At 50.5% G+C, this 19,660-nt stretch overlaps 1 protein-coding gene across 1 annotated transcript in view; it reads left to right on the top strand.

The window, feature by feature from the left end:
- Positions 1-19,660, top strand: part of OSBPL10 (oxysterol binding protein like 10) — a 221,406-nt gene that overhangs the window by 179,091 nt on the left and 22,655 nt on the right. Inside the window, exon 8 of the mRNA XM_077753734.1 lies at positions 5,512-5,661. Within this exon, the coding sequence (XP_077609860.1) occupies positions 5,512-5,661 (150 nt within the window). The remainder of the gene's footprint in view (positions 1-5,511; positions 5,662-19,660) is intronic.

The raw sequence follows: 19,660 nt of genomic DNA, 5'->3' as shown, positions 1-19,660 counted from the left end.
TATGATGTACAGTTTTTACAAATGTGAAGATAACCAATGAGGATCGAATAATGGTTGTGATACTTTGGTTAAATATGCTAGAAATATTGAAGTGAAAAAAAAAACAACTAGAGGTAAAAAGGGACTAAATACTTGGTTTTATGGATTCCATAAGGGTCGTCAACAGTAATGCCATTATCATCAGAACAAAAAAATTGTTTCAGTAGTTGGTCGCGGGGTACTTTTACCTCTTAGACACTCAGAACTCCTTGCTTGTCTTTTAGTAGTCACTGTGTTTATTTGTCCCCTTTCTCTGTCTTCCATTTACCTATTTTTCCAGTCTCTCTGCACCCCCTCAACCCCATCCATGTTTCCACTTGACATTTCCTGTTTTTTCTAGAACCTCTCATTTTCTAGGAAACCAATATCTATTGACTCTTATCTGTAAGGTAAACAAAAACATACTTGTCCCGGTAGCCATATTGCATGTTATTGCATGTTCTGTGTAGTTGCAGAAGTGAAAGATAAGTTACGTGAAGGGGAACACCTCACTGCCCGGTTGCTCCTTTGCACTGCTGCTGTATATCACAACGTGACTCTCGTTTGAGGGTAGGTATCTGAGGGTGGTGCTTTGGGTCTTCTCCCCCACCATCCAGCTTTCTGTGACCCTCAGAACATCAGATATTCTTTCTGACATGGCTGGGTATCCTCATTTTCCCATAAGGATGATATCTGGACACTGTTTGGTTCTTACCATTCAAGACCAAGGTTCTTGGGTCTGGCTCAATTTACCCCATGCCTCTGTGCTGAGGTAACAGGGTGTGGGGAGAAATGCCAGACTCTCAAAATGTTGGGCTGCAACATGCTTGCTGACAGAAAAGAGTTTGATGTTCATTGTCTAGCTGCCTTTATTTTCTATCCTTGGTCAGGTAGGCTCTTAGGAGAGCTGCATATCACTTGGACTCAGTGGGTGTATTTTCTGATGAAGATATTCTCTTCTTAAGAATATCTGTTCTAGGACACTTATTTGGGCAAAAGACGGTGGTGGGCACCCATCTTAATCTTTGTTAGAGCAGAGCCCACCTACCTGCATGTCTGCGATTTAAGGGCTGTACCATGACCTTGATCCGTGTTCAGCAGTAAACAGTCGTTTTTAAAGGTCAGATAATGTAGCCCCCTAGGCTTCTCTCCTAATGCCTCAAATCTAAGGATTCAGCCCTTTGCATTAGACACTAGGTTATTAGGCACTTACAAATAAAGAGGATGTTAGTAGATCAGACTACTCAAGTTGGCCTCAGCTCTCCGAGAGCCAGTTAAGAAAGGAGGAGAGATTGTCGTGAAGAATGAGGGCTGGGTTGCATGTGCTTTGTCCGAGAAAGGGGAGTAGGTGCGGGGGCACGGGGTAGAATGAGGTCTGTGACAGGGAAATGAATGGACCTCGAACATAAATGTCTGTTTCATGGTTTTTCCAGGAACTGACCCCAACTGTAAGTTCAGTTACATGTGTGTATTGAATAAACCAGATTGGAATTCCGTCTTGCTTGGAATTTGCATTTGTATTGCAGATAAGATTTGGGATACAAAGAAGAGGTGGAAGCAGAGGTCTGTGTTCCTCTGCACTAGTGTCCCCCCCCGGAGGAAGCTTGCTCAACCCGCGTACACCTAACCCAGGCCGTGATGTTGTTTCTGGCTTCAGCCCTTGACAGCTGCAGATGCTGTGACTCTCTCTGGCTGGACCATGTCCCATCCGGAGAGGCCATCTCTCTTACGGGGTCTCAGACCCTTTGTTCCTTGAGAGGCCTGAGGTTAGCCCAGGGACAGATACTCTCATGAGAATCCAGGGAGATCATGGGCCGTCTCTCTCTCTCTCTCTCTCTCTCTCTCTCTCTCTCTCTCAAATGTCCAGATACACTGTTTTTGTATCAAATACCAAAGGTAGTGGTAGATAGCTTTAGGAGGGTCCATAGTGCCCAGATTAAGAACCTTTGCTCTGGGGCACAAGTCACTTTGGAGCCACTGAGGAGCGTCCCCACACCCCAGCCTGCTGCCATGAAGCTCTTTCCTGTGTGTCAAATTGACTTGTCCTTCCCTCTATTTCCTAATAGGTGCGAGTCACTTCATTTTTTGTAGCACCATGTGCCCTGAGGTGCTCATGTGGTAGAAATATTGACTCGTTATTTTTGTTTTTATTAAAAACTTCATTTTTCCAAAGCCCACTTCTCCTTAAAATGTATTCTGATTCCATTTTATCTTCAGGTCGGTGTACGTTTTTATGGCTGGGCTGGCTCATTTGCAAAGCTCTCTGGAGGATGGTGGGGTGTGACGATTGTTCTCACTTAGTCTTAGGAACTTTCTCAGCACTTATAAAACCATTGCCCAGCTTCAGTTTTCTTCAGACGTTGAGAAACACTGGATTTCATAGCAGACAGAATTAACAAACTCTTGTCCCTGAAAGGGAAGAAGTCTTTTATTAGCCTTTAAAATGCCAGCAAAGCCTTGTTCTTCAAATTCTGCATTTCTTCACAGTGCCGGTTCACAGTGAATGCTTTGTGGATGCGGGTAGACTGGTATTTATGTCACCACCTGACCTCTTTCTCACAGGGTTGACCAGTTGGATACTCCTACCTTCTCTCCTCCATTTTGGACCCACAGCGGAGGGTGGTCTCCCCTTTCTGCGAAAGACTGCATTCCAGTGTGGGTGGAGTTGGGGCCTTCTTTGCTGTAAGGTGTTCACTAACAACGTGATGAATGAAACCATCTTTTTTTTTTAACCTTGGTTATTCACTTGAGTTTAGGTGGGAGAGGTTTTTGCAGATCCTGCCGTAAGAAAATGGGTGTATTTCCAGGAGTTCTGGGAGAGAAACTAATGCTGGATGCTTGTCTAAGCTCAGGCAGTTCACTGAGGATCCAAGCCGGTGATGTGTGTCGGGCTCCTTGGCAGGACTGAGGGCCCCCCTTGAGCTCTGGCCTCCAGCCCAGAGCCCCGGAGTGAGTCCGCTTCCGGGGCCCGTGCACCAGCCTTAATTCCCTCCGCTGTAGCCAGTGTCTCTGGGAGGCGTCACCAGACACGGAGGAAATGTCACGTGGAGTGAAGTAGGAAGGACCCGGGGCGGGGGGTGGGTTGTGTGCACATTGACACGTACTTCGTGTCTCACGGCAGGATTTTGTAGAGAGATTTCCTGGCTACCAGAAGTCAGGGGCAGGCTGGGTTTCATTTCCGAGTGTGGCGGGCAGCAAGAAGAGGTGTGGTTGCAGGTCGTTTGTACACAGGTAGCACCAGGGGCGGCTCAGTGAGTGGGCGGGAAGGCGAGTTCCCTGTGTGCCCGTGTGTGGACAAAGGGGAACTCGCATTTTCAGAGGAAGAGAATCGTTCTCTGCTTCATAAAGCTTATGGCCGCCTCACTTGAACAATTGATCTGCGTGGCCTGCGCCCAGTACTTGGTGAGAACAATGAATTCCAAGCAGGAACCACTGCTCTAGAGATGCAGCCCCCCCGGCCTATTGAGACGTGTAAGGACTTGGCAAGCCACGATCCCCTGTGCCCCCGGAGGGTGCATGCTGGTAGCTTGATTTGGTTTTGGTTGTCCTTTTTCCTCCCAAAGCAAGATGCCCAGGGCACTGTCCTCTCCTCCCCCAGGCGCCTACGCATCGAGGGGAGGTCTGCTGATACGTGTGACCGCCCGCCAGGTCAGTACAAGGGAAGTAGCGACAGCAGGACCTTTGCCATCGGAAGGGATTGTGTCTGAGCTTTCCGACTTCGGTGGCATGTGATTGGAACTGTAAGCTCCCAGCGGAATGAGACAGGCGTTCTCTTCAAAACTGAAATCCAGAGGAGGGAGCAAGAAGAGTCAGGAGGGGCAGGTGGGTGGGAAGGTGGCCCTGCCTTTTCCTAGCCTTTCAGCCATTCTGGCTCAGCGGCCTTGGCAGCGGTAGGCATGGGGGCACAGCAGATGGGTGTCATGGAAGTGAAGCTGGAGGAGAGGCAGGGTGGCCTCTGGAGCCCCTCTTCCAACTTCTCAGCATTAGAATCAGGGCAGCCCAGTCCCCCCAGATTTTATCTCGTTAGTCTTTCCTGGAGCAGGATGGGGGACAGGGGTCCCCACTTATTTCGGCATATTCTAGCAAAACAATCTTCCAGTGACATGAAACAACACACATTGCTATGAGACTGGAGAACAAGGCACACAGTGGAGGAAAATGAAACTCTTGGTGGGGGTGGGGGGAGAGTGTACCCCCATGGGCTTCACTCAGGTCTTTCCAGTGAGCTCTCCAGAATTGGTGGTGTTCAGAGGTGACAGAATGATTTGAGAAGTATGTCTATGGAAAAATGTCTATTTCAGTGGGAAGTTTTTAAATGCCTACCCCAGGGGAGAAGAGGATCATATGTTCTCCATGGAGTGTTGGTAAGGAATGGCCAGCCCACGTGTCTTAGGCTGGTCAGTTACAACCACCTTGATCACTATAAAATAGCCTTTGGGTATTTTAGGAGAGGAACCTAATGGAGTTTATAAATCATTAGTTTTGCATAGACATATGGGCATGTCGGTGTCTACTTATGTTTAATACCCTGAGTGCCTGCATTTCTGCATATTAAGTGTATTGGACTGGACTGTCATTGGTAATTAGAAACAATTGCGTGATGTGTTTGCAGAGTGCATCAGCTTATGCATAAACAAATACCATAGGAACACAGGTAAATGTGGAAGGGGGAGTAAGGTTACTTTAATAGAATTCCAAGGACAACTGTCCATTATAGCCAGAGTTCTTAACATCTGAGACTTAGAAATTGAGGTGCTCAGTAATCCCTCTTGCACGTTCTGCTTATCACGTGCCTGTTTACTGTGTAACTTGAAAACTCAGAATCAAGCAATTGAATTAATGAACTTGCATTGAGGAAAGCAGGGCCTGTTGGCTAACACCCATGTTAGCATTATAAAATGTTGGTCTTTTTCCTTAAATTTTAATTTTTGTCACCCTTCCTGAATTAATGCCAGCTCAGAGCCTTTTTTTTTTTTAACACTTGCTGCAGTGATATTAATTGGTGTGAGTAGAAATCATCGCAGAGTAAATTTTCTCATAACTAAGGTAATTTCAGTCAATCCCAGGAGTATCTGACTTTTGCTTATTAAACAGAAAAGTTTACATTCGATATAAATTGTCCTGGGTTGTACAAGTTAATAGGAGAATCTTGTATGGGAACAGTCCAGATAAGGGAGCTCATGCCTATGTAGGTTTTGAAGAGCAGGAAGCCTTTTTTGTGGTTGTTGGGGAAAGTCCTTGGCCAGAAAGTTAACTAATAGAGCATGGTGGGGAAAATGAATGGACATGAATAGGTGGCCTCTCCCAAAGGGCCTGCACCCCCAAAAAGGGTCCTCTTCCACCCCATGGCTAATAGGACTGGTTTATAGAGAAACTGTTTCCGGGGCAGGATTGGGCTCCTTCTGTCCTTATTGCTAAGCATATGGGGCCCTATGCTGCGCTTCTGACTTTTGCTGGACCAGCTGGTGATTTGTATCAATGATCTTGTTTTAGCCAAACTCAGGCCCTGAACTGGTCTTGTCCGAAGATGAGAAAAGTGATACTGAAGATAAAGAAGAGACAGAATTGGGTGTCATGGAGGATCAGCGTAGTATAATCCTTCATCTCATTTCACAGCTCAAACTGGGAATGGATTTGACCAAGGTAGGTTGGCATGTCCCGCTGGGTTTGCGGCTGGTCTCCCTTCCCCTCACCCCTACCCCCAGCCTTCCCTACTTTCTTTCTCTTCACCATGGTGAGACGGGGAAAACAGAGTGGGGGAATGGCACTCGGGCACGGATATCCCAGGTATGCTTGGAAAGGGCTGTTTTTTATGTCAGTACTCATCGCAGAGTGTGAGCCTTGCGTTTGACTCTTTAGAAGAGCTGCTGCCTTAGCAGAGCAGGGAGAGCATGAGAAGCAGCACAGGAGCAAGCAGGAGAAATTCAGGACCGACTTCTCTGTTTCCTGACATGTTCTAGAGAAAGTTGATTGAAGGTGTAGAGACAGATGTGACATATGGCCTCAGAGAGAACCACAGGAGAAAAGAAAATGGTGGACCCCAGAGCGAGGCAGTTGCGTCCCTAGCTGCACCTGGCGCCGGCTTTAACAGCTAGTCCCCTACAGGCAGCCTGGTTGGGGATTCCGATCCCATGGTCCACCTGCAAAGAAACAGACCTGCTGTTCGGTAGAAGCGCAGCTGACTGTCCCCAGTGCTGCGCTCAGCCAGGATTCTTCCTGAGGGACAGCCATCAGGAGGACCTGGTGTCCCGACTACTGATGGCCAGTTGATGGGCCTGCAGAGATCCTCCCTCACCCTGAGTGGGGCTTCATTCTAGAGGCAAGCAAGGAAAGCAATTTTGCATGTAGCTGAAGGGTTATATGGTGGCATGGGAGCAGGGGAAGGGTGCCCAGCCGGTTATATTTCTAGTCAGATACTGAATCCTGATGCCTCCCTGGAAGTGTGTGGTGAGATGAGAGGGAGTGAGCAGTGCTGTAGAGGGACAGCTACCGGGGAGAGACTCGGTATGGGCTGGGGACTTGAGGGTCTAGAACATGGACGTACTGGAAACGGTCCTCGCCCCTGAAGGCATCACCCGTGGAAGCCATCTTGAGGGCACTTGGCTTGTCTGGCTGCTGTGAAGGGTCTGGATGCCACAGGTTCACCTCAGGCTGTGCTGGAGGCCAGAGGACAAGGAGGGAGGGGGTGCATGTGAGAGATTCTTTGAAGAGGAAGATGACAAAATGGTGACTGGCCACTTAGGGGAGACAGAGGCGTCAAGAGCCTCAAAGATGACCAAAAAGCCTTTTCTGCAGAATGTTTTTCTCTGTTGGAAGGTGAGTGTGTCTGATATTCTGGGAGGAAGTGGCACTTTAAACAAAACCAGTGGCTTCACACCGGGGAGGCCTGACCTCAGGAGGTTCCCTGCCTTGGCCACTCCCTCCTTCTTGGATCCGCCCATCACACTGTGAAGACCTGCTCTGCATTCATTCCTGCCTAATCCCCTTCATTTCAGCCTTGTAGCTCTAGAATGCTCCTGTCCCTCTCACTAGAGGAATCGTTTGAGTGCCTGCCTTTTTAAAAGCCACCTCTTTTATTCTTGTGGATTCACGGACACTTGAGAGTAGAGCTTGAGTGAAGATCTGGTGGAAGGAATTGTGGGTAATAATGTACACCAGTATGATCTAAAACCGCATTTCCAAACTGTTGGTCATGACCCATTTAGTGGGTTATAAAACCAATGTAGAGGGTCAGATGATCATTTCTAAAAACTGAAATCAAATAATGAAAAGTCTCAGAGTGCCCCACACATGAAATTTTTATTTTAGTTTGGTTGATACGTGTGTGCTGGGCCACAACGTGAGACATATTTTCCTTGTGGGTCATAGTAAAAAAAAATATTTGTAAAGCAGTGATATAGGAGCATGGGTGGTGTAGGAAAGAGCACGTTGGCATCGCTGAAATTGTCCAGGTCAGATGTGGTGTAATACGATAAAAGACCGAGGGGACTTTCTTACAGCAGCTGAGGGTTTCCGAGATACCACATTGCAGCCCTTTTATTTTACAATAAATCCTGGGAACCATGTATCTCCTGTTATTATTCTGTTAGGATATAATTGCTTTGTACTTCTGGAGCTGTGGTTCATTCCTAAAAGAGCAAATGTTACGTGTATCCAATACTCAGCTGGCTGTTTGAAAGAAGAGCTTTCCTGGCCCGTAGTTGACTCATTTGTTTACTAGGGAGAAGCTCTTATTCAACAACCAAGGGAAGGTGTGATGAGCCGGAATACTTGTGAGAAGAAGAGGTAGATCTCCCACTGCATCATGGAAAGGTTGATGAAAGGTCTTCTTTCCTTATTGTGTCTTTTTCTCTTCCTGACATTTGCCCGTGTCGTTAGGGTAAGCTTGTGTTAAACGGGCGGTGGAAGAACTTAGCCCGGATGGATCATCTGATGGGCAGGCACCCTGGAGAGGAGATCTTCTTTGGCTCAAGAATGGAGCCCTGGTCCCTCTCCATAAAACAAGTGCATTGCCACATCTCTTAGGAGGTGGGCGGCATTGAGGCCTCCATAAGTCCCCAACATGCATGGGCATCGGGTGCCGAGTTTTGCCTCTAAAGTTAATGAACCATGGTCACCAGGCAGGGCCGGTTTCATGGGCATATGACCAGGGGCATCCCACAGCCCCCCGTGCTCAGAGGCACCCCATGTTCGATTGGAGGCTCTGCTGTTGCTCTCTTAAGGTTCTTAATTATGAAGAAGGGAACTTCCATTTCCGGTTTTCACTTTGCCCCACAAGCTATGCGGCTGGTCCTGCCTCTAGAGGCCCTCCTGTCTGCCCTCCTTCCTCAGCCAGGCTTCCGTGACCCCAGGGTGCTGGTGACTACCTCTCCTGGGTGACCTGCTGCATTTCCACAAATGGTGGGTGGCCTGAAAAGGGGACAGCAAGAGAAAGGAGGAACCACAGAAAGAAGGGCCACAGAAGGGCTCCGTGACTTAGGGATATTTAGGTTGAGCCTGAAGGATGAGTGGGCATTCGTGGAAGGAGTGAGAGGAAGGGCATTTCTGATAGAGGGAACAGCGTGGGCACAGCTGGAGAGCTTTGTGGCCAGAGTGCAGCGGGTGCTGCTGAGTAGCATGGTTGAACCTGGACTGGGTAGTGGTGTCGGGTCCTGCGGAGACGTGTGGGCCGTGTGAACGAGGGTGAACTTGACCAACCGCAGGGCCACAAGAAAGCTTTGGAGGGTCCGAAGCAGGCGAGATGCAGCGCGCAGTGTGCAGGGGCTGCTCTGCTCCCACCCAGGCTCCAGGAGCGGGCCTGTGGGATGCAGTGAGCAGCTTGGCTGTCTCGCACCTTGTTAACCTCGTTTTCAGGAACGCGAGGGACAGCATTTAGTAGCGCGTATGCTCATGGGGTTGTCGAGATACCGAGAGGTGGCAGTGAACGTGACGTTCCGATTCCACGCCCTCCTGGGGCTCATGTGACGATGGAAGGAGGCAGGCAGCAGGCAGGAGAGAAGGAAAGGCTGCGGAGATGGCGAGGGCAGCGAGGGGAGCCGAGCGTGGCCGTGGGAGGTGGGGGGAGGTGCTCTTAGAGACACCGCTCAGGGTGGGTTCTCCCAGGTGACCCTGGAGCAGGGACGAGATTCGGGTGCGAGGGCAACAGGGGACTGCGTGTGGAAGAGCATTCCGGCCGGTGGAGACGGCGGGTGAAAAAGGCCCACAGTGGCCCTTGTTTAGCATTTGGGGGTGAGCAGGGAGGCCAGTGTGGTAGGATCAGAAGGAACTGGTTGGCAAGAAATGATAGGGCTGGCTCGGGGTGGGGGTGGGGGGCTTCCTAGGATGCTGTGGGGACACCGAGTGGCATGGCAGCCACTGGAGAGTATTGAGCAAAGGAGTGCATGGCCTTTCTTGTACTTTTAAAGGATTATTTTGACTCTTGTGTCAGAAGGTAAACTGGGGCAGGGGCGAGTGGGGGTCAGGCAGCAGGGGGAAGGGTAGGAGCAGGGAGGGGGTGAGAGATGAGGCAGAGTGACAGATGTGACAATAGGGTATGGATGTGCTGACTGCACGTGGGTCGGACATGGAGTGGGAGGGAAAGAGGAATAAGGAATGACTCAAGATTGTGATCTGAGCAGCTGGGATAATAAACACCAGAGCGAGCCGCCGTTTGCCTCTATTTCCCATTGAGGAGTTAGCCACCTCAAATGTAGTAGCTTAAAGTAACCGGTCTGCTTGCTCACGGCCCCACCATCCAAGCTGGGCTCAGCTGGACACTCCTGCTTTCGGTCTTGTCACTGGTCACTCCCGTGTCTCTCGTCAGTTGGCTGGTTGGGTTGTGGGCTGGACTCAGCCAGGACTGTTGGGTCTCTCTCTTTCTCTCCATGACGTCTTTGGATCTCTCCGTGTCTCTCTCCGTGTATCCTTCTCACATGGTCTGTCCAACTGAGAAGCCCACATCCTACATAGTGACTCAAAGTTCCTGTGAGGATGAGAGTGAAGCTGATAAGCCTTTTTCAATTTTTTTTTAATGTTTTATTTATTTCTAGGAGAGAGAGAGAGAGACAGCACGAGCAGGGGAGGGTCAGAGAGAGAGGGACTCAGACTGAAACAGGCTCCAGGCTCTAAGCTGGCAGTCAGCACAGAGCCCGACGCGGGGCTCGAACCCACGAACCGCGAGATCATGACCTAAGCGAAAGTCGGACGCCTAACCGACTAAGCCACCCAGGCGCCCCTGATGAGCCTTTTTAAAACTTAGACTCCTGGGGCTGCCGGGGAGGCTCAGTCGGTTGAGCGTTCAACTCTTGATTTCAGCTCAGGTCATGATCTCATGGTTTGTAAGTTCGAGCCCTACTTCGGGCTCTGCGCTGATAGTGCAGAGCCTGCTTGGGATTCTCTCTCTCTCCCCCTCTGTGCCCTTCCCTCCCGCCCCTCTCTCAAAATAAATAAACAAACAAACAATTTTAAAAACCTCCAAGGCTCCAGAGTGGCACAGTGTCACTTCCTCTCTGTACTGATCAGAGCAGGTGTGCCTTCCAGGAGCTGTGATGCCACCAGCGCCACACATGACCACGGCCCTCTGTGGAGAAGAGGGGACATGGGAAGAGCAAGGTGGGGGAGTTGGGGGATATCACAAATTTATCATGGATTTCTTAGGTCTGAGATACCCATTCACTAAGCATCCAAGGACAGAGGATGTGTGGGCAGTTGGTATCGGAGTCTGGGTGTTATGAGTGGGGCTCCAGTACAAGTTTGAGAACAAACAAGGAACAGAAGGTGTTCGAAGCCAGGAGATGGGAATGCGTTCCTCTAGGAAGTAAGTAGAGATGGAGTCCTGCGAGAGCCCAGTATATAGAGGTTGCGGACGTGAGAGGGATCCAGGAAAGGAGGTGGAGAAGGGCCAGCCGGTGAGCTGGGACAGACACCAGAGGAGTGTGATGTCACGAAAGCCATGCGAAGAGGGCGCTCGCAGGAGAAAGGAGCCATCGGCTGTGTGGATCTGCTGCAGAGGCGTCAAGAAGGATCAGGCCTGGAAATGGACCATCCCGTTTGCTTTGTCAGGGTCTGATTGGGGGCGGGGGGCGGCTCGAGGGGGAACAGGAAGAACAGTGCCAGCTGGGAGTGAAGGTGTTGTTTCAGGAGCTCTAAAAGGGGAGCAGAAGGCTGGCTGGAGGCAGGGGGCAAACCTGGAATCGGGAGGCTTGGGGTCCGAGGGTGTGCGGGTGCTAGTGGGACTGGAGAGGAGCGGGGAGGTGGCTGCAGGGCCCTGAGGAGCTGGAGGGTGTGGGGCCCAGAGCACGGGCAGAGGATCATCCTTTGACGGGATGTGCAGAACCCGGGGCATGGACACCAGGAAATGGGCGGAAGGGCCAGGCTTAACCCGGCGGCCTGGCTGCACCCTAGCTGAGGTCCTAACCTGCCTCAGTTTCTTCACTGTGAACAAGGGACAGCTGTACCTTCCAGGGACTGCTCCATGTGCACGCACAGCCAGGGTGTGAGGGGTTCAGAGCAGTGCCTTGGGCATGTCAGTGCCACAGAAGGGCTTGCTTTGTGATGATCGTGTGCAGCTCTCTGGATGGATTCGCTTTTCCCCAGGGACGAGAGCAGCAAGGGAGTCGTGAGAGAAAGGGAGCTTGTGAGAGATCGGAAGTGGGAGCAGCAGTAAAGGAGGCTGTTCATCTCAGGGAGATCTGGAAGGTGAGGAGGGTGGCCACATGCCACCACAGGGACACTTAAGGTTGCTCAGTCACGGGTGTAAAGAGAGACCATTCAGCGTGTTGTCTCCTTCCCTCCAGGAAGCTTGAGCTGCAGGTTGAGGTGCAGGGAATGGCAGGAGCTGGATTCAAGCAGAGTTGAGGTTCCCTCAGTTAGTACCCCAGAGGGAGAAAGTGGTGGGGGGGGAGCGGTTCAGAGGGAGTAGGTGTCAGGTGGGGCCATGGACTCTATACCAGTGTGGCGGGAAGGGAGGCTGCGAGAGAGAGAGTGGTGGACAGAGGCTGTCCATCTTGGTGGGGCTGGGATGAGACAGAGGAGGTGGGACTCGGGTAACAGGTGGAGAGAGGAATGCTTCAAACTGAGATTTGGAGGCGGGTGGTAGCTATGAATACGAGGTCTAGGGTGTGCCGACTGTGACCCATGTGGATTCCTCTGGGAAGGGGGGTTGGTTAGTCTAAACTCCAGTTTTACAGGATCAGGTGAGAGGAGATCTTCTGCAACAGTGGATTTTGAGCCTTTCCAGGTGGCATGGCTGATTCCACAGAGTAGCTAGGAGTTTCAAGGGTACAGATTGTGGTTAAAAGTATTGCAAGGCAGGGGCGCCTGGGCGGCTCAGTCGGTTAAGCGTCCGACTCCTGGTTTCCACTCAGGTCATCAGATCGTACAGTTCATAGGTTTAAACCCTGCATGGGACTCCATGGTGACAGTGCAGAATCTGCTTGGAGATATCTCTCTCTCGCTCTCTCCACCTCTCCCCTGCTCATACGTGTGCACGTGTGCTCTCTCTAAATAAAAATAAATTTAAAAAACATAAAAAGTGGAAGGCAGAGGGAGGGAGGATTGGGCTCTCCTCAGGCGATGAGGCCCCTGACCCTGAAGATACACACTGCGTATCCCATTGTTATCTGAAACCGGGTTCCCCTCTTGGTGGGTGTCGAGCCAGAGGACAGCCATGCCACAGACAAGGAAGAGGAAGGACTTTGCTTGCAGAACCTCAGGGACCTTCCCCAAAACGGTGTCTCCCTGAACAACAAAACTGGGGAAGGTTAAAGCTAAGGGTGATACATATTCACGAAGGGACTTGTGTGGTGGGGACAGAAGTCATCTTAAGGTGACAGAGTTCAGGTCAGAGTCAGGGGGGCCGGCATGGGTCAGCATCCCCAGTTCTCTGGCTCCACTCGGTCAGCTCTCCAAGTGCTCAGAGGAAAGATAACTCAAGAACGGGCCTCAAGTCCATCTTCTGAATCAGTGCTGGGAGATTTACCACTGATGGCTTGTCTCTGATGAGGCCGTCCCCTGGGCTGAGAGTAGCATTTTGTCCTTACCTTCTTTCAAGGTGATGGGTGGGGGCACCTAAAATGCCACCGCCCTTTTTTATATGAAGAAAGCTATGTCTCCTTTTTAGTTTTCCAGGGACCCCTAACTTTCTACTTACCCCAGCAATTATGGTAGACAGGATTCTTATGCCAAGAGAAGCTTGCCCACACAATTCTTAAACTTCTCTGAGTTCTTAAAGAATTGCCTGAATTGTTCCAGTAGGACCATGTGTAAACCAGGTGGGGATTTAGTGCAGGGTTGTAGCCTGTCGGCCCCTCGTGTCACAGATCCCGCGACAGCCAGCAGCCATATACTCAGCAGCAGGTTTGAGGAAGAGATCACTGTCATTGCCCCTTTTGTCTTTAATGGCCGCCCAACCTTCCACCAAGGTTCCACATGGTCAGGTCCCGCCTCAACCAAGTGTGACTGGTCACATGTCTCCCTGTGGTTCTTGAGCCTATCACGAGATAGTAGACATCTTCGAACATACAGGTTTTCTCCTTTTTGTTTTGTTTTTTGTTTTCTGGGTTTTTTTGAAGAGAGAGTGCACGCAAGTGAGTGGGGGAGGGGCAGAGAGAGAGAGAGAGAATGAAAATGAGAATCTCAAGCAGGCTCCATGCCCAGCACAGAGCCCAATACAGGGTTCGATCCCAGGACCCTGGGATCATGACCTGACCTGATCTGAAATCAAGAGTCAGATACTCAACTGACTGAGCTACCCAGGCACCGCCAGGTTTTCTCCTTTGATTGTTTTATTAGGCTAAATTTCCAGGTTTGCAAAAAGCTCAGTGTTGCTGTGCTTAAGCTCCTCCTCCAAAGGGGGAGCTTTTTATGAGAAGGGTCAGAAGAGCCTGGGTTTACCCTGGAAATGAACTCAGCGCAGCTGTGGGTATTTGGTGTTCTATTCCCACAAGTATTGCATCCGCTTCCCTTCCCAATGCCTTTGGCCCTTCTCTCCGAATCTTGTTTTTAGTATGCTATCAAGTGAAGCCCACTTCCTGTCCTGAGATGCTTGCCTTTTAATAGAATGCCCAGTGGTACTGTGGCTTCCTAAAGCTTGTCTGTGGGAACCCGCGTCATGGAGGAGGCAGCGTGTGTCCTGTCCACACTTCCTGCTTGTGTTATTGGCAGGAGCTTGTCAACCCTGCTTTTCTAGGAAGGCTTCCAGTGAGTGATAGTGAGCCGCCCAGCCTCCTCGGGGCAGCAAGGGATCCAGCATGGGCCTTGACCCAGCAGAGCTGGTTCTTATTCCAGCGCCCTACTGGGCCTCAGTTTTCTCCTCTGTAAAATGGAACTGTCATACCAGCTCACCATTACTCGGAAGATCAAACCAGCTAAGGTGAAGCCCAAAGCACTGTACCTGCCTTGAGTTCCACAAACGGCTTCAGTTTGAAACATTCACACATTCTTACCACACCTCTCTTGTTTTACACAGTTATTTCTCCTTTTTCTCAAATAATTCAGCATTTACAGAAGCTTCAGAGGTGGTCCCGAGGGTTGTGCTTGTCATGGAGACTTCGTCTTCAAGTTTGTCACTGAAACGTTTTGTGATAAGTTTTTGTCTGATCTCCGCTGTTCATAGCTTCCACGGGTCTCTAGCTGAAGGTGCTGATCCCTAATCATAACAGCCACCAGCAGGATGAGTGTGTACTGTGCGCTGGGTGGGCGCCAGGCTGATTTTGCACTCTCCTGTAATTCTAGAAGATTGGTGCTCTTATCTTCCCCATTTTACAGCAGAGGAATTGAGTCTCAGAGAGATGGCCTTGCCCAAGTAGACATGACCGTAACTGCCTAGAGATGAATGTCAGCTCACGGCTTCTGATTCCCTCATGCAAGCCGACATCTGGGATGCAGAGGGGGAACCCAGGAATTGATTTTCACAGATGCATCTCCCTTCATGTAGTAAATCTTCTTGGAAAAAGTAAAGCTTTATTTCAAACTCTTGCCATCCCAAGTCTTCATGAATGTCTTTCACAATGTCCCAACTGCTGTGAGACCATGTGAAGGGAGCTGACACTTTGAGGAAAGCCCAGGAAGCAACCTGTAGGCTAGGTAAAGAAACCTTTGTCAGTATGAATTATCTGCCCTTTATTTTGTAAGATTGGGTTTCTGTGTGTTTGCCTGGTTTTCTTAAAGGAATTGCATAGATTGGTCTCGGTGTGTGGTTTCAGCCTCTCTGTTTGCTTGGATGCACTGGCTGGGTCTGCCCATCTAAGGACGGAGTGTTATGTAGATGATTCTCAAGCTTAAGTCAACTGATGTTTCCTTGGAGAAAATCGCACCTGCTGGCCTTGCTTTGCAGAAGCCTTCTGTGTTCCCCATTAGGGGGAAGGGACTCTCACTCTTTCCGGGGGCCCTCTCACTTTTCTCGATGCATGATCCATTCTTTCAACGTTCTAAGAGCCCAGCCTGAAGAATAGTTACTTACTTGTAGATTGATGCGACTTTCAACATAATTAATTGTTTGAGTCCGAACACAGATCCTCGCTTTTTGTTTTCTTCTTTCCCCAGAGTAGTAGTTCATTGTCTTAATTATGTTAACGGGAGAAAAGGCAGCCCTTATTGATGGCTCGATAAATCTGCAGTGGGGATTTCAGCCATTTGGATGCTGTCGGTCTGAACAGCTGGCACATCGTCACGTCTCCATTGGAGGCAGACAGCCCAGTTGGCACTCACCGCTTCTTGGCGCTGTACCTCCAGTGTTCGCTGCCCAAGGAATGGATGATTAAGTGACTTATCTGCAAAGGCACACACACACAGAAGGCAGGGAGATCGTATGAGACAGAGAAACCTGCTTTCACGAAAAGTATGTTACCCTCCCCGAGACGTTCAGGATGCTGGTTTTTAAAGCCGTCGATCTGGGATTCCGCACAAACCACCACCAGCACAGACAGTTGATGGAAGAAGAAATAGTTATTCCACTCGCAGCCCCTTCTCCTCTGTCTCTCCGGGTTTTCTACTTTTTCCAGGTCTGACAAAGCTGCAGCCTCAGTTTCAAGTGCAGAATATATACCTAGAGGGTGGGCCTTGGCTGTGAGAACACATTCGCTGAGTCTGCAGTCAGGGGAGGGTTGTCTCTGAAAACCAGTAAGCTCTGGGGCACCTGAGTGGCTCAGTTGGTTGAGCATACGACTCTTGATTTTTCAGCCGACTCTTGATTTCAGCTCAGGTCATGATCCCAGGGTCGTGGGATGGAGCCCCATGTCCGGATCCACTCTGAGCATGGAGCCTGCTTAAGCTTCTCGCTCTCCCTCTGCCCGTCTTCCCCACTCATGCTCTCTCTCTTTCAAATTAAAAAAATTTTTTTTCTTTTTTAAAAGAAAGTTGATAAGTTGTCAGATACCACATCCTGACTAGAGCCTTTTTCTCTGCCCCTCCATGTGTTTATTTTGCACGTTCCGGTCGGTGCGAGAGCTGCAGTAGTAGCTGTGAGCTTCCGGGTAACCTTTGCCTTTATTTGCCAGTTGTTAGCATTTTGCTACTTGGCATTTCTTCTTCCTCCTCTCTTCTCTCCCACTCTCTCTTGACTTCTCTCTCCCTCTCCTCTTGCTCTGCAGCCCCATATACACCCCTGCATGTATGAGCGTATGTCTGTTTTTCGATGCACATTTCAGAGTACGTTGGCAGACATGACGCGTCCCCCCTGCATCTGTCCGTGAGTATCCCCCAAGGACAAGGACGTTCTCCCGCATGGCGCACTTGGCACACTCCGCAAATTTCATATATGGCCCACGGTAAAAGGTTCCCAAATTGTCCCAGTAATGCTCTTCCTCACAAGGAGCATCATCGATGCCATGACGGAGATGTGCGTGGCACAGTGAGATTCTGGAGGGGGGAGCTGATGGTTGAGCCCCAGGAGCAGGAGCTGTCAGAAAAGCTTCACAGAGGAAGTTACCCGTGAGCTGAGTTCCAGTTTATCACTTAGACGAGGCAGGAGGAGGGCAGACAAGGGAAATAGGATTGAGTGTGGGGGCAGGGGGAGGGGAATGGGTACTTGTAAGGGAAGGGCTGGGGCACAAAATGAGGGATAATGTCCCACCAGATGAATTTTGGGGTATGAGGGCCAGGCTGGACTTCATTTGTCTCTTGTAGAGATTCTAGAGATGGGTCTGGTGGTGATGTGGAGACGAAGTCAAGGTGGGCCTGACAGAGAGTGGGAAGGCCAGTGAGGAAGCCATAGCTGCACTTCTCCAGGCGGGGGCACTGTGCTTGCCTTTCTCAATTGCTGATGGTCTCCCTCCTGGTGGTAATTAGTACTCATGGTAGTTTTGGGATGGGGGATTGCCTGGTCATTCTGGGAGAAGGAGAGTGGACTCGAAGGTGGGGCCATTGTGCCACCATTTCCTCTGTGCCACATCCTGCCTCTCAGGACACAGTATGTCCTCGGTGTCTGTGCAGTGAACTCTAACCTCCCTAGTCCGCTGAGAGAGAGAAAATGCCCGTTAGCCTGAAACAGAAAAATCGTGACATGTCAGGGGTAATGGGCAGAGCTTTGGGTGCAGTTGGGAGCTCCAAACTTCCTGCGCAGTGCCTTCCCTCCCCACCCCCCATCTCTGTCCCCTCACCTGTGAGACCAGAGCGTTGGACTCCATCACCGTGAGGGTCCCCGTCAGTTCTGATATTCAGTGATTTGGAGTGCTGAGTGGAGTTCTTTTTCCTATTTATTTTGTTTTAATCCCCCAGCTCCTGAGTTCAGAGATGCTATGTTGGGGGAATTGTCTTACATTCTTGCCCTTTTCAGAAGTCGATACCGAGAGAGCAGCCATTGTAGTCGCTTCCCTCCTTGTGATTTCTTTTTTTTTTTTAATGTTTATTTTTGAGAGAGGGCGTGCATGGGGGAGGGGCAGAGAGAGGGGGACACAGAATCTGAAGCAGGCTCCAGGCTCCGAGCCGTCAGCACAGAGCCCAACATGGGGCTCAAACTCCCGGACCGCGAGATTGTGACGTGAGCTGAAGTTGGATGCGTAACTGACCGAGCCACACAGGCACCCCTCTTTCCTTGTAAGTTCAATCTCTGCTACAAACTTGAGAATTCTCCTTGTCCAGAGCTGGATTTGTGGCCAGAGAAGCCCAGTCCCTGAGTGCAGAGAAGGATGCAAGTCAAGGCCATGGAGTCCCCTTCACGGGAGCTGTGTCTTTCGGGGCCAACCGCCCTCCTGGCAGTTCTGCCCTTTCCCTCCCTGGTTCCCTCACGATCACAGGGTCCTGCCAGGGAAGGGAGGCAGCAGGAAGTGGAGCGTCTTGGGGAAGGCCTGGAGGTGCCGACACTTGGGGCTTCTTGTCTGTGTTAGTTGGTTCAGCTCATTGGGCGTGTTTCCAAGGCTGCGTAAATCCATTTGGCGGAGCTCCCGGGGGAGATTCTGGGCTGCTCTGAGGGCAGGAGAGTGAGCAACAACCAGTGTTGGGGCTGCTTCTGCCTCCCCTTTACTCTGCCGTGGGTCACCTGCTAGAGGGAGGCCATGGGGAGAACGCGGCTACGTGGGCCCCATCGGAAGAGCAGACGGAGGACCCGTCCCCACAGGACACAGGAAGGAATAACCGGCATCTGAAGCCCATTGGGAGCCAGAATGGACTCTCTCCGGCCCCTCACACCCTCCAGCCAGATCCTCAGTTTCGTCAAGTTTTGGCTGAAAGGAAACTGGAACTCTCCAGTAAATTGCATACTTGTGTTTTAAATAATGTCTTTTTTCCTTCCAATATATTGTAAAAGCCAAGTAGAAGGACACTCAGGAAAAAATGTAAAAATCGCTCAATTCTAACACCACAAAATACTTGTTACCATTCGGGGTCTTTTTATGACCCAAGGACTGTGTTACATGTTTAACTCCACAGCCAGCTGCCTTTTTCCTAATGCATGTACTGTCCCCCAGCAGAGTATTTACTGGAAAGAACAGCGAAAATAAAGACTCCAGTGTCCCCTCCCAAGTGGGCTGGGCTTTCTTCTGCCTGCCTGTCTGTCTCTTCCTCCAGGACGTGCCTCTCCCATTGTATGTCCATCCTTTGCAGGGAAGGCGTCTGAGCAAACTGAGAGGTGCAGGGGCGGATCTGTAAGCCTTTTGATATTTGCAGTCAGTGAGTGTTTTCTCAGGAGCTGGGTACTCCTCTGTGAACGAAGAAGGACAGACTCTGTCACTTAAGGAGGGAGTGTCAGCCCTCCCGAGGCCTTGAACTGGTTTGGCTCCTCCCCCTCAACCCCCCTTGGAGGGTGTCAGGGAGGAGCCATCAAGCCATGGTCAGCCTGCTAGCCTCAAAGTCCTGTGACCCCGATGAGGAGGGGAGTGCAAGCTGCCGTCTGCAGCCCAGTGGGCAGGATGTTAATACCCCAGTATCGAAGTCACGTGGAGATCACTGCAGAGCATGAGAAACAGGCTGGCTCTCTCCCGCCCATCAGCGATAGTAATGAGTGACCTGCTTTCCAGACCAGTTTCAGAATGTCCTTCCTTTGCGTTGACTGACCTCCTCCCTGGGGATGTAGGGGCACCGAGTGATTGCCTGGATCCCTTTTGGATCAAGGAGGAGCCTCTTTGTTCTGTCCCATCCAGATTTCTACTCCTCTTTGGTAGTGGTGCTGATACCAGACCTAGGTGTGGCCGCTGTGCCAGTCCATTTTCCAGAAGATTCTGTAACTTGT

The sequence above is a fragment of the Crocuta crocuta genome, unplaced genomic scaffold, assembly GCF_008692635.1.
Source record: "Crocuta crocuta isolate KB4526 unplaced genomic scaffold, BGI_CrCroc_1.0 scaffold655, whole genome shotgun sequence".
In the NCBI taxonomy this organism is placed as follows: Eukaryota; Metazoa; Chordata; class Mammalia; order Carnivora; family Hyaenidae; genus Crocuta; species Crocuta crocuta.
This window is presented reverse-complemented; position numbering and strand designations above follow the sequence as displayed.